The sequence below is a fragment of the Natator depressus genome, chromosome 2 (genome assembly GCF_965152275.1).
Source record: "Natator depressus isolate rNatDep1 chromosome 2, rNatDep2.hap1, whole genome shotgun sequence".
In the NCBI taxonomy this organism is placed as follows: domain Eukaryota; kingdom Metazoa; phylum Chordata; order Testudines; family Cheloniidae; genus Natator; species Natator depressus.
Genome location: NC_134235.1, coordinates 264,809,038 through 264,822,039, shown reverse-complemented (window position 1 = coordinate 264,822,039; position 13,002 = coordinate 264,809,038). Strand labels below are relative to the sequence as shown.

General features: G+C 58.3%; 1 protein-coding gene across 2 annotated transcripts in view; it reads right to left on the bottom strand.

Moving 5' to 3' along the window:
• The window catches only part of AGAP3 (ArfGAP with GTPase domain, ankyrin repeat and PH domain 3), a 244,918-nt gene that overhangs the window by 78,042 nt on the left and 153,874 nt on the right, over positions 1–13,002 (bottom strand). For both annotated transcript variants that reach the window (XM_074946654.1, XM_074946656.1), the window contains exons 10-11: positions 6,711–6,815; positions 954–1,122 (exon numbers count right to left, since the gene is read on the bottom strand). In XM_074946654.1, the coding sequence (XP_074802755.1) occupies positions 954–1,122; positions 6,711–6,815 (274 nt within the window). The remainder of the gene's footprint in view (positions 1–953; positions 1,123–6,710; positions 6,816–13,002) is intronic.

The following is a 13,002-nucleotide window of genomic DNA, read 5'->3' as shown; positions in this document are numbered from 1 at the left end:
GGATACAGAGGGACCTAGACAAATTGGAGGATTGGGCCAAAAGAAATCTGATGAGGTTCAATAAGGATAAGTGCAGGGTCCTACACTTAGGACGGAAGAATCCAATGCACCGCTACAGACTAGGGACCGAATGGCTAGGCAGCAGTTCTGCAGAAAAGGACCTAGGGGTTACAGTGGACGAGAAGTTGGATATGAGTCAACAGTGTGCCCTTGTTGCCAAGAAGGCCAATGGCATTTTGGGATGTATAAGTAGGGGCACTGCCAGCAGATCGAGGGACGTGATTGTTCCCCTCTATTCGACACTGGTAAGGCCTCCTCTGGAGTACTGTGTCCAGTTTTGGGCCCACACTACAAGAAGGATGTGGAAAAATTGGAAAGAGTCCCGCGGAGGGCAACAAAAATGATTAGGGGACTGGAACACATGACTTATGAGGAGAGGCTGAGGGAACTGGGATTGTTTAGTCTGCGGAAGAGAAGAACGAGGGGGGATTTGATAGCTGCTTTCAACTACCTGAAAGGGGGTTCCAAAGAGGATGGATCTAGACTGTTCTCAGTGGTAGCTGATGACAGAACAAGAAGTAATGGTCTTAAGTTGCAGTGGGGAGGTTTAGGTTGGATGTTAGGAAAAACTTTTTCACTAGGAGGGTGGTGAAACACTGGAATGCGTTACCTAGGGAGGTGGTGGACTCTCCTTCCTTTGAAGTTTTTAAGGCCCGGCTTGACAAAGCCCTGGCTGGGATGATTTAGTTGGGGATTGGTCCTGCTCTGGGCAGGGAGTTGGACTAGATGACCTCCCGAGGTCCCTTCCAACCCTGATATTCTATGATTCTATGACTGGTGAAAAGAGTGTGAGGAGCAGGAGACACCAGAACCACTCGTGTACTGTCTGCTTGTGACTTAGCTAAGAGCCCTGTAGCCGCTGAGCCTGGGCGAGTCCCTCCTCCTCTCCTTACCTGGGCCTCCTGGGAACTGCATGCTGCTCCGCTCCTTGGCAAGCCCGTTGGTTTTGGGGCTGGCGCTGGGGGCTGTTGCCGTCGTTGCCCTGGGGAGCCGCTTGCCCGGCACCTTCACTGTTGTTCTCAGCAGATCTATTTCCTTGCCATGGACGTTCTGCATGTAATCCTATAGGAGAGAGACAGCAGGTTCAGCGCAAGCCTCTCTGCCTCCCTCTGGTCACACACTCTGCCGGGCGGGATTGTCCCAGACAGTCGCAAGGTGCCCAACAAGCAACATGGAGGTGTTTCAGAGCTCTGGATTCACTTCCCCTATTACAGCTCCAACACCCCCAGGCTCCTCTTGTGCTTCCCTGAGCTAACAGTGCAGCTGGCCTCGAGGTGAGAGGCTCCCTGTCCCGTTCCCAGGGCCAGCCATTGCCTGATGTGAATAATGCCATTCCTGAGCCAGCCAGCCCCCTCCCAACTTGGGGAAGGATTAGAACTCAGTGCCCACAGCCCAGGCCCCTTCGTCAGAGCCCAGGTAGTGATGCTGAGCTGCGGGAACAGCAGGCAGTCCCATTCCTTCCTTCCTTCCGTCTGTGGAACACAGAGCCGGGAAATCTCTCCCAGCTCCTGGGATCCAGCCACAGGGAGCTCCCTGGGGTACATTCGCCAGCACCACTTTCGATGACTCTCGACTCTGGGCTTCCACCTCTTCTCTTGGGAAACCATGACAGCAACTGGCACACCTCACCCACAGACGGCGAGTATGAGCCACCCTGACTGACTCACTTCGCTCTTTTTGCCTCTCCCCGTAACTCAGTCCCCCAAGCAAGTCCCTCCAATCTGGGACTGATGTACCCAGAAATACATGCACGAGTCCACGTGTGATCCCCTCACTGAAAGGGGCCGTCCCCCCTGCTCTGGGGCACAGGCCTCGGGCTGAGAGCAAGGTCCCAGGAGCATGGCGGGGGACGGGGGGGGCAGAGAAAAAAGGCTACAGTGAGGGGCTGGCCCCACCCTGCTCTGGGACCCAAGGCAGCCCGGCACAGCATCCCCTCCCTGGGGGCTTGCTCTGTATGTGGCAGATGAGGGACAGCAGCTGGCCAGGATGAAGCTGCAGCTGCAGTTCTCTGTTCTGCAGGAAAGCTTGGGTTTGCTCCAGTTCACAAGGAGGTCACCAAAAAGATTAAGGCAGAGTTGGGCCCTGTGTAAATCCTCTGCTTCTAAATTCAGGCAGGTAGAGCAGCGAACGGGCCCAACTTAGGAGCCATGGCTTCTCTGACTGCCCCCGGCTCAAAGTGGCAGGTGGTGGAGGGTTGCGTGGGTCACACTTCCATAGCCTCCAGGTCATGCTGTGCAAGGACTACCGCAGCTGGGCTGACTCAGCCAGCCTGCACGGCCCTCCCTCGCTCCGCCAGTGCCTCACCCAGGGGTCTAGCTCCCCGCCCCAGCAGAGAATGGCCACAGCGCTTCACCCCACGCACCCCTCCCAGGCACTGGACTCCTAGGGGGCCTTGACTCGAGCTGAGCAGCGTGGTCAAGCCAACAGACACCCCTGGGTCCCAAGCGCTTCCGAGCTGTACAGTCTCATCACCAGCTCCTCCAAGCAGCGCTGGGGCTGAGTGGGAGACAGGAGAAGCCCCTGGGCAGGGAATCTCAGAGGGGCTGGAGGATTTTCCCTAGCTCAGCATAATCGCTGTGCTAGCCGGCTGCCTGCCGGAGAGAGCGGTCACCAGCACGCTGCTTTTATTACATGCTATAAAAGAGCAATTTCTTCCCCAAGCCTCCTCACTAATTACCCAGCCAGTTCTCTCATTTCATTTTATTACTGGAATTAACAACGAGTTCAAAGCGTGGAAAGCTATTAAGATGTGTGATTAAGCCACATTCAATTAGTTTCTACAAACAATTTAATTGATGTTGCAGATAGAATTAACAGAAGGTGATTGTGTGAATGGCTCCACTGGCTGCAAAATGGGAGATGCTTTCTCTCTGGCGCTGCTTCGCGCAGCCTGGCCGGGCTGAGCCGCGTGCTTTCCCCAGGAGCAGAGACACTTGCCCTCTAAGGCTTTGGGAAAGTGACTTGAAACTGCCTTGGCCTTTCCATGAAATGGAACAAACTCAGTCACCAAAGAAGGGAAAAGAGGCCAAAGGAACATGGAAAGCTGTGCCAGAGACCTGCAGCCCTGGGACCCGGCCTGCAGAGCCCTCCTGTCTGCAGCATCAGCTGCTGCTCTCCACTCCAGCTCAGGATGCCCCATCTGCACAATGCCCAAAGCTGTTGAAAACTCAGAGTCGATGAACACAGATTCCAGGGAAAGCAACAAGAGGAGACACCAGCTGTGGGCTGCAAGACAAGGCTCTGCTTGAGCTCCCGGGAGACAGCAGCAGGTCCAGGCTACCAAGGATTACCTGACCAGTACAAGCAAGAGGGTAAAGGACACTTTACTCCAGGGTTGAACAAGGTCTTATGGGAGCATCATTGCAAGAACTACAAGTCTAATCCCTGGAGACAGTGAGGAGTCTGGGGAAGGAGGAGGCCTGTTTCCATTGCTGGGGCTGGAGGTGCCAAGAGCTGAACTTGCTGATCAACGAATCCCAATGAAACCGAATCATAGAATATCAGGGTTGGAAGGGACCTCAGGAGGTCATCTAGTCCAACCCCCTGCTCAAAGCAGGACCAACACCAACTAAATCAATACCAACCAAATAACTCAGGGGAGTCCAGAGAGAGGAAGCCTTGAAGGAAACATGAATGCAACTCAGCTGGGGCAGTGCAGCTAATACACCGAGGGCAGCTGCCCTGATCGCAGGAGAGCTGGGGCCAGTGGGGTGGGAAACGAGGGGAGGGGGCAGCAGTGGGACACAGCAGGAAAAAGTCACTGGGATCATGGGGGCAGCGCACAGAGGCATCTGCGCTGTAGGAAGACCCCACCTGGAGAACGATGATCGTTCTCAGCTGTCTCCTCTGCACACATGGACTCTGCAGCTTAGCCTCGCTCCAGCCAAGCTGGAGGGGATGCTGGCAGGTACAGCACATATCCTGATGAAGCGAAGGGAGCTGCAAGCACCCCTTAGGTGTGGGTTACATGCCCTGACCTATCATAGAATCACAGAATATCAGGGTTGGAAGAGACCTCAGGAAGTCATCTAGTCCAACCCCCTGCTCAAAGCAGGACCAATCCCCAACTAAATCATCCCAGCCATACTGTGCTGCCCAGTGCAGCAGTCTAGGAGCTGACCTTGTCTGTGAAGAGAGGCAAAAAAAGCATTGAGTACATTAGCTTCTTCCACATCCTCTGTCACTAGGTTGCCTCCCCCATTCAGTAAGGGGCCCACAATTGCCCTGATCTTTTTCTTGTTGCTAACACACCTGTAGAAACCCTTCTTGTTACTCTCAACATCTCTTGCTAGCTGCACCTCCAGGTGTGATTTGGCCTTCCTGATTACACCCCTGCATGCTCGAGCAATATTGCTATACTCCTCCCTGGTCATCCCACCAAGTTTCCACTTCTTGTAAGCTTCTTTCTTGCGTTTAAGATCAGCAAGGATTTCACTGTTAAGCCAAGCTGGTCACCTGACATATTTACTATTCTTTCTACACATCCCGATGGTTTGTCCCTGTAAACTCAAGAAGGATTCTTTAAAATACAGCCAGCTCTCCTGGACTCCTTTCCCCCTCATGTTATTCTCCCGGGGATCCTGCCCATCAGCTCCCTGAGGGAGTCCAAGTCTGCTTTTCTGAAGTCCAGGGTCCGTATTTTGCTGCTCTCCTTTCTTCGTGTGCCTGCTGGGCCCATGCTGCTGCGATCCTTCCTTTGGGATACGGCCCTCGCTAGCCAGCCAGGCTGCTCCAGTGTCACGCTCGCCTCAGGGCGACCCTCGAGGACACACGGGAACGCCTGCTGGCGCACTCCTTGGATGTGGCTACGTGCTCCCTGCACGGCAGCGGCTCCTGCTGGGCTCTGGAGGGCAGTGCAGAAGTGGTGAGGACGGCTTGTGAGCCCCCCGCAGGGCTCCCTTCCCCTCCCTGTGTCGTGGGGCTCCAGCTGGCCCCTGAGCAGAGCTCCCGGGGCAGGCGGCAGGCCATCCACAAGGGGCACTCGGCCATCCAGGCCTGCTCACAGCCCACCAACACTTGAGTCTGCCAGCCTTCCGGAAGCAATACAACGTGGAGGTGCCCAGTGGGGGTCTTGGGCCCCCGGGGAGATGGTGTCTGGGTGGGGAGGGGACAGACACCCTTTGCCCTGCAGGGAGTTAGTGGGGGCGGGAGAGCTGCCAGCATGGCGCATGCCAGGCAGGCCTTATTACTCCTCATTTTCCTTCCCTGCTCAGCGCGTCCGTGGAAAGTCACGTAGAGGAGGTGATGCCTTCAGCATGTACTTTCCTAGGTGTCCAGCAGCACCGGGCAAAGGGCGCAGGGTGCCGGCGCTGGGCAGTCCTGTAATGTCACATGATGACGCTGAGGGTAAGAGGCAATGGGGAAGGGGAGGGACATCCCAACGAGCTCCTCCACCCTCAGCAGTGGGAGCCAGCCGAGGTCACAAGGGCTGGCTCTGACCCCAGTGTAAAGGTGGTACACACGCACACACGGGGCACATGCACACGTGGGCAGACGGGCACACACACGTACACCCTCTCACTGGCCAATGGCAGCTCCCTCCCAGTCTCCAGGGTCCAAGGCTATGGAAGAGAGAGACTGCAGCAGGGAGTCGGAGGAGTGGAGACTGGAGCAGCGAACCCGGGGGCTGGAGGGGGAGTCGGATGGCACAGCAGAGCTAGGAGGAGGGGAACGGGTTTTACAGTCCCACGGCTTCAGGCAGTGGGATGAGAGGTGGCACTCCGAGGTGAACTGACGGCAGGAGAGGGCACAGAGAGCCGGACGGGGCACATGGGGTTCCAGGAGTTGAGGAGCAGGGTGATGAAGATCTGGGCATTAGAACACTTGGGGTCCGAGGGATTCAGGGTTCTGAGCATGGAGCAGCTCACCCCTCAAGCCCCGGGGCACGATGGCACCCCTTTGGGCTAGCTCAGGGCCCCACTGCTCACTGGCTGCCCTGTGCCCCCCAAGAAGTGATCCCTGCTGTCCAGAGGGCATCGCGGTCTACAGGGCCACAGGTGTGTCTGTGACCACGGTTCACTGTCTTAGCAGCAAACTGTGCTCAAGAGGGAACGGGAGAGAAGCCATTAGCCCCGCAGTGGGGAGGCGACAGAGATGGATGGAAGAGGCAGCTGTGAGCCAGCCGCAGAGAGGATTGTAGATGCATCGAGTGACAGCTCAGCTCGGCAGGCTCAGCACGGCACCTCCTCTGTGTTACCCAATACCTAACAGCCAGGAACATGTTCCACACCCAGACGGGGCCATCGGCCCTGGCCGCAAGGAGCTTTTGCCTTCTCCCTCCTGCCAGGGGCCCTGCCTGACTGGGGACTGGCCAGGGAAGCAGGAAAAGAAAGGGCCATGTTTACTTAGCATGCTTGTCCCCGCTGACCTCTCCCCTCAGCCAGAGGCCCCATGCTGCCGAGCTCCAGAGTGGGGCGAGAGGTGCTGCCCAGGCCAGGGTGGGACCAGAGTGCCTGCCTGGGCTGCCATTCCTTGGAGAGGCTGGAGTCCTGGGTCTACCCAGGCTGCGGCGCTCCCCACCCCTCCCCGCTACTAGCCAGGTGCTTTGGGGGGGGTCACGACACCCCCCGAGGTACCTGCTGGAGCAGCAGAGCAGAGACCTCCTCTGTGCCTCCCCCCGGCCCTGCAGGGCCTGCCCGGGGGTCACTCACATGCAGGCTGGGGTGGTAGGTGAGGACTCCGTTATCGCACAGCGTCACATACTTCTTCTTCCACTCCTTGTTGAGGGACTTGCCACTGCGCTTCAGGAGAATGCCCTGCAGGAGAGGAGTCGAGACTCTCAAACCCTGGCCTGGTGCCGCCCCCCCACCTCTACCGCCCCGGGAGCGCCCCGCGTGGGACCCGTTCCTGGCACCGCCCCACCCCTACCGCCCCGGGAGCGCCCCGCGTGGGACCCCGGACACGGCTGCTGCCCCACCCCTACCGCCCCGGGAGTGCCCCACGTGGGACCCTGGACACGGCTGCTGCCCCACCCCTACCGCCCCGGGAGCGCCCCTTGTGGGACCCGTCCCTGGCACCGCCCCACCCCTACTGCCCCGGGAGCGCCCCGCGTGGGACCCCGGACACGGCTGCTGCCCCACCCCTACCGCCCTGGGAGCACCCCGCGTGGGACCCCGGACACAGCTGCTGCCCCACCCCTACCGCCCTGGGAGCGCCCCTCGTGGGATGCTGGCCCTGAGTGAGGTAGGGAGACCTGGACTCCACAGAGAGAAGTTTGGAACGGGCTTCCCAAGTTTCCCTGGGCCATTTGCGAGAGAGGCACCCCCAATCTGACACGAGAGGAGGGGTGTCCCCCAATGCCCCTCCCCCAACCTGCCACGGGGAGTGGGGTGTCCCCCCCGATGCCCCTCCTCCAGCCCCCCAGAGTCACAGGCTGCAGGGTGGGGGTGAAGCACAGGGGATCTCCCTTTCAGGATCATGGGCTGGAGTGGGACTCCTAGACCTGCCCCCTTAGGGCCCAGAAATCGGCTGCTCTCACTGCCGCAGAGGTCAGGCTCTGTTGGCACGGTAGCAAGGGGGGACGGGGGGCACAAGCCGGTAGCAAGGGGGGACGGGGGGCACAAGCCAGCAGCAGCAACTGGCTCAGCCACTCCCCCCGCCCGTCCCCACTGCCCTGTTAGAGGGGAGGGCGAGAGGCAGCGAGCTCTGGGAAGGCCTGGGCCCAGCTCAGCAGAGGCAGGACATCCCCCCGTTAGTTAGTTAGTCAGTTAGCAAACTGGGGCTCCCAAAGTGACAGAGGTGCCGGAAGCGAGGAGCCGCCGGGCCTGCTCAGAGGTGGCTGCTGCTCCCTGGCAGGATTCGCCCTCACGCCCAGCGCCTCCCACCCCGGGCCTGCCTCAGCCTGCACTGGAGCCAGACGCAGACGCTGAACCGAACGGTCTGGTCGGAGAGAGACGCCCTCCAGCGTCCACACGCCACCCGCCCAGCCGACGAGGCCCAGGCCTCCCCCAACACCTAGCCCGGCTGGCGCCGTCCACAGCCCCCCAATGCCTCCCCCACCCAGTACCACCTACGGCCCCCCCTTAACGCCCCCCCCACCCACAGCGACACCCCAAACGCCTCCTCCGCCCAGGGCTGCCCACAGCCCCCCCTAACACCTCCCCCACCCACAGCAACACCCCAAACGCCTCCTCCGCCCAGTGCCCCCCACAGCCCCCCCAAACGGCTCCCCACCCACAGCAACACCCCAAACACCTCCTCCGCCCAGGGCCGCCCACAGCCCCCCCTTAACGCCTCCCCCACCCACAGCGACACCCCAAACGCCTCCTCCGCCCAGTGCCCCCCACAGCCCCACCTTAACGCCTCCCCCACCCACAGCGACACCCCAAACACCTCCTCCGCCCAGTGCCGCCCACGGCCCCCCCTTAACACCTCCCCCACCCACAGCGACACCCCAAACGCCTCCTCCGCCCAGTGCCGCCCACAGCCCCCCCTTAACGCCTCCCCCACCCACAGCGACACCCCAAACGCCTCCTCCGCCCAGGGCCACCCACAGCCCCCCCTTAACGTCTCCCCCACCCACAGCGACACCCCAAATGCCTCCTGTGCCCAGTGCCGCCCACAGCCCCACCGTAACGCCTCCCCCACCCACAGCGACACCCCAAACACCTCCTCCACCCAGGGCCACCCACAGTCCCCCCTTAACGCCTCCCCCACCCACTGCGACACCCCAAATGCCTCCTCCACCCAGGGCCGCCCACAGCCCCCCCAAACGGCTCCCCACCCACAGCAACACCCCAAACACCTCCTCTGCCCAGAGCCAACCACAGCCTCCCCCAAACCCTTTCCCCGCCTATGGCCAACACCCCAAACGCCTCCCCCACCCGGCACCACTCATGGCCCCCTTTAACTCCTCGCCCGCCCATGGCGACCCCCCAAACACCTTCCCTGGCGCTGCTCACAGCCCCTCCCCAACACCTCCACTGGCCGGCACTACCCACAGCCCTGCCCCCCAACGCCTCCCCAACCCCAACGCCTCCTCTGCCCAGCTTCACCCACAGCCGCCCCCAACACCTCCCCAGTGCCGCGCACAGCCCCCCCAAACGCCTCCCTGAGCTGGCACCACCCAGAGCCTCCCCAAATGCCTCCCCTGCCCACGGCCACTCCTGAAACGCCTCCCCTGGCGCGGCTCACGGACCCTCCCCAACACCTCCACTGGCCGGTGCCACCCACAGTCCCCCCAGCACTACCCCCAGGCCCCTCAAATGCCTCCCCCACTCCCCCAAACACCTCCCCCGCCCGACTCTGCCCACAGCCCCCACCCCCAAATGCCTCCCCTGGACAATGCTGTTCACAACCCCCCACACACACACACGCACACAAACACCTCCCCACAGAAGCACAACCTCCACCCCCAGGAACACAACACACTCCTGCAGCTCTCCGCACCCCCCTCAGGCCTTCTCACGCCCACCCCCCAGCCCCAGCCATGCTACCCAGCAGCTCCTGAGTCGGGAGGCAAGCCCCCAGGGGTGCCAGGTCGGGGCAGGGGAGGGAAAGAGTGGTGGGTCCAGCTGCATGCAACCCACAGTGCCAAGCAGCCTGCGGCACACAGCGAAAACACACAATGAGCTCCCAGGGCTGCCTCTCGCCTGCCATCGGCTGGGCCCAGGAGGCTGGCAGAGGGCCTGGGGCAGACACTGGAGCAAGGGGCAGCAGGGACTCCTGTCCCCAGGGTAGAAGTCGGATAGCAGGGCGCAGCCTATGGTGCCTCTTGAGCTGTCTGGCTCCATTTCCATCCCCCCTGAGCAGCTGCTCAGCCCGGCTCTGTCTGGACCAGGCAGCGAGTTTCCCCTGGCTGCCTGCGGGGTCCCATGAATGGATGGGCTGCACCCAGAGGAAAGCCGGCGCGCAATCAGGCCTCACTCGCTGCGGAAGCCCAGCGGGGAGACGAGCTGAGCCGTGTTTATAAAGCCAGGATGCTGACAGCAGAAGACGGCTGCAGTCACTCCCTGGGAGCATGGAGGTGCGTTAGGGGCTAGCAGAGGTGTCCACAGTTACTGCCTGAGAGGAAGGGGTTGGGAGGCTGGTGAACCCAGAGAGGGGGGAAGCCAGGAAGGTAGGAGAAGGCTCAGGGGAAAGCAGCACGGCAGGACAGTGCAGGCCGTGGCTTCTGTTCGGAGGGACCTTGAGCTGGAACCTGAAGTAGAGGGCGGGCCTGGGTTCCCCTGCCAGCCACCGGGGATGTGGCAGGGGCCAGGCAGAGGACAGCGGCCTGCCCGGGAAGGTTACATCCCCCGCCACCCCCGTCCAGAAGGGGACACCAGGTAGCGACCTGGCCGGAGGGTCGAGGGACGAAGAGGAGGCTGCAGTCCCGCAGTGAGAGGGCCTGCAGGGCCAGAGAGGACGGGTGAAGAGACCGCCAGAGGAGGGCACAATGCCTGGCAAAGCTAATCCCCAGAATGGCCAGGAGGAGGCGCCGTGTCTGCAGCCCCAGGAGTGTAGACACACACTACAGCGACTGTTGCTAGAGTCACGCCACCTCCCCAGGCAATGGCGGTGTTCTTCCAGCCATCTAGCCGTCTCTCTACCGGCGCTTTAGGGCAGCACAACTGTGAATTTTTCACATCCCTGAGTGCCGGAGCTGAGCCCACCTAAGTTTTAAGTGCAGCCTAGACTTGAGCCTGTAGGGCCCCTGAGGTCAAGTGCAACCAGCTAAAGGAGTGAAAACCATCTACACTAGTTGCTCACCTATTTAGGCAAACAACCCTCAGCAAGGGGAGGAAGATGGGAGCCAGAGACTGCTCTGCAGACACAGATAGCAAGAAGGGCCTCCTTGATGGTGCTGGAGCCAAACCAAGAGGAGCGCTCAGCACCTCACAGCATGGGAGGCCGGGAGAGAACTGGGAAACAAAAACAAGACTGGAAAATGGAGTCTGGGGACAAAGCTGGATCTAGCCCATAGTTGGCCCAAATGCCACTGCCTAACTGCATCTAGCATGCCAAAAACTCTGGACCCCCAACAGCACTGAAAAAACCTGGATCCAACACCTCTGGATTGCTAGACCAAGCCAACTTTAGGACCCAGTCCCACTGCCTAAACTCCATCAGAAAGACCCAACATCTGACACCTCCCGGGGCAGCCGTGAAACTACCATTGTAAAGCAGCCAACATGACACAGGACTGGCAGAAGTGCTCAGTAAATAGATCTGTTCAGTGTCTGGGAAGAAGTTGGATGATTTACTCGCTGCTCACAACGATCAGGAAACACTTCTTATTTTACCGGGGCTGGGGACGGTGTTAAACAGAAACTGCTGAAGCTAAACATCTTCAGATCTTCAGGCTCAGAGAACTCGGGCCCAGGAGTGCTCAGTGCATTTGCGGAGGTGGTTTCTGAGCCATTAACGTAGATTTTTAACAAATCCTGGGACACCAGAGAAGTCCCAGAGGACTGGAAAAATGCGAACGTTGTGCCAGTATGTGCAAGGGACGGGCCCGGTGGCTATGGGCCGGAGAGCCTGACTCTGATACCAGGCAAAATCGGGAAAAGGCCAGTGTGGAGAGAAATCAGTTAAGAATTAAAGGACTGCAGCATAATTAATGCCAATCAACAGTGTTTTATGGAAAACAGGTCTCGTCAGACAAGCCTGACACTATTTTTGATGAGATCATGAGTTTCGTTGACAAAGTTAACTGTGCCGACACCATGCTTAGACCTCTGCAGGGAACTTGTCACCGTATGACATTCCGATTAAAAAATTACTACGATCTAAAATCAACATAGCTGATAAAAAATGGAGTAAAAACCAGTTACATGATAGATCACAAAAAGTAACTGTAAACAGTGAATCATCATCCAATGATGGTCTTTCTAGAGGTGTCCCACACAGATCAGCTTTTGGCCCAAATCCATTCAATATCTTTAACAATGATCTGGAAAAAAATATAAAATGATGCTGGTAAAATTTGAAGAGGCCACAAAATTGGTGGAGTTGTAAATGATGGTTGGGGCAGGTCAGTTATATAAACCTATCTGTATCACCAGTGCAAGGTCATACATCTAGGAACAAAGAAGACAGGCCAAAGGTACAGGGCGCAGGAGTCTGTCTCCTGGAATCAGCGATACTGAAAAGGACATATGGGTCATGGTGGAAATGGAGAGAACATCCGTGCTCAGTGCGATCCTGTAGCTAAGAAGGTGAATGCAATCCAGGGATAGAGACACAAGGGAATATCAAGTCAGAGTACGAAGATGATACTGACTCCGCACAAGGCACTAGTGTCACCATGACTGGATACTGTGTCCAATTCTGGTGTCCACACTTCAAAAGGATGTTGACAAATTGGAAAGAGCCACAAGAATCATTCGAGGCCTGGAAAACCTGCCTTATCGTGAGAGACTAAAGGAGCTCAATCTAGTTTATCTAAGTGATAAAGGAGTGACTTGATCATGGGGTCTACAAGTAACTACCTGGAGAAGAGATTTCCAATAGTCGAGAGCTCTTTGCTCTGTCAGAAAAAGGCAGAATGAGATCCAATGGCTGGAAGCTGAAGCGAGACACATTCAGACTAGGCACCAAACGTCTACAGGGAGGGCTTTTACCATGGGAACAACTGACCTAGGGACGTAGTGAATTCTCCATCACTTGGAGTCTGTAAATCAAAGCCGGATCTCTAATAGCTCAGCCAGACGTTATGGGCTTGACTCAGGAATCACTGAGCAAGATTCCCTATCTCAGCTATGTAGGAGGTCATAATGGCCCCTGCTGGCTTTTTAAAATCTGACTCCTCCAGCCAGATCCTGCAAATATTTACTACAAACCAAAAATTCTACCATGTAAACAGAGGCCAAGTGTAACTGCCCCTGTTCTCCTTGAAAAGTCTGGATCCTGATGTGTCTGGACGCAACAGCATTGCAAACAAATTCATTGAGTACCGATATCCTGCTACCCCTGCCAATTCTGGCCTCAAACCCCAAAACTGCACTGTTTAGAGAGACAACA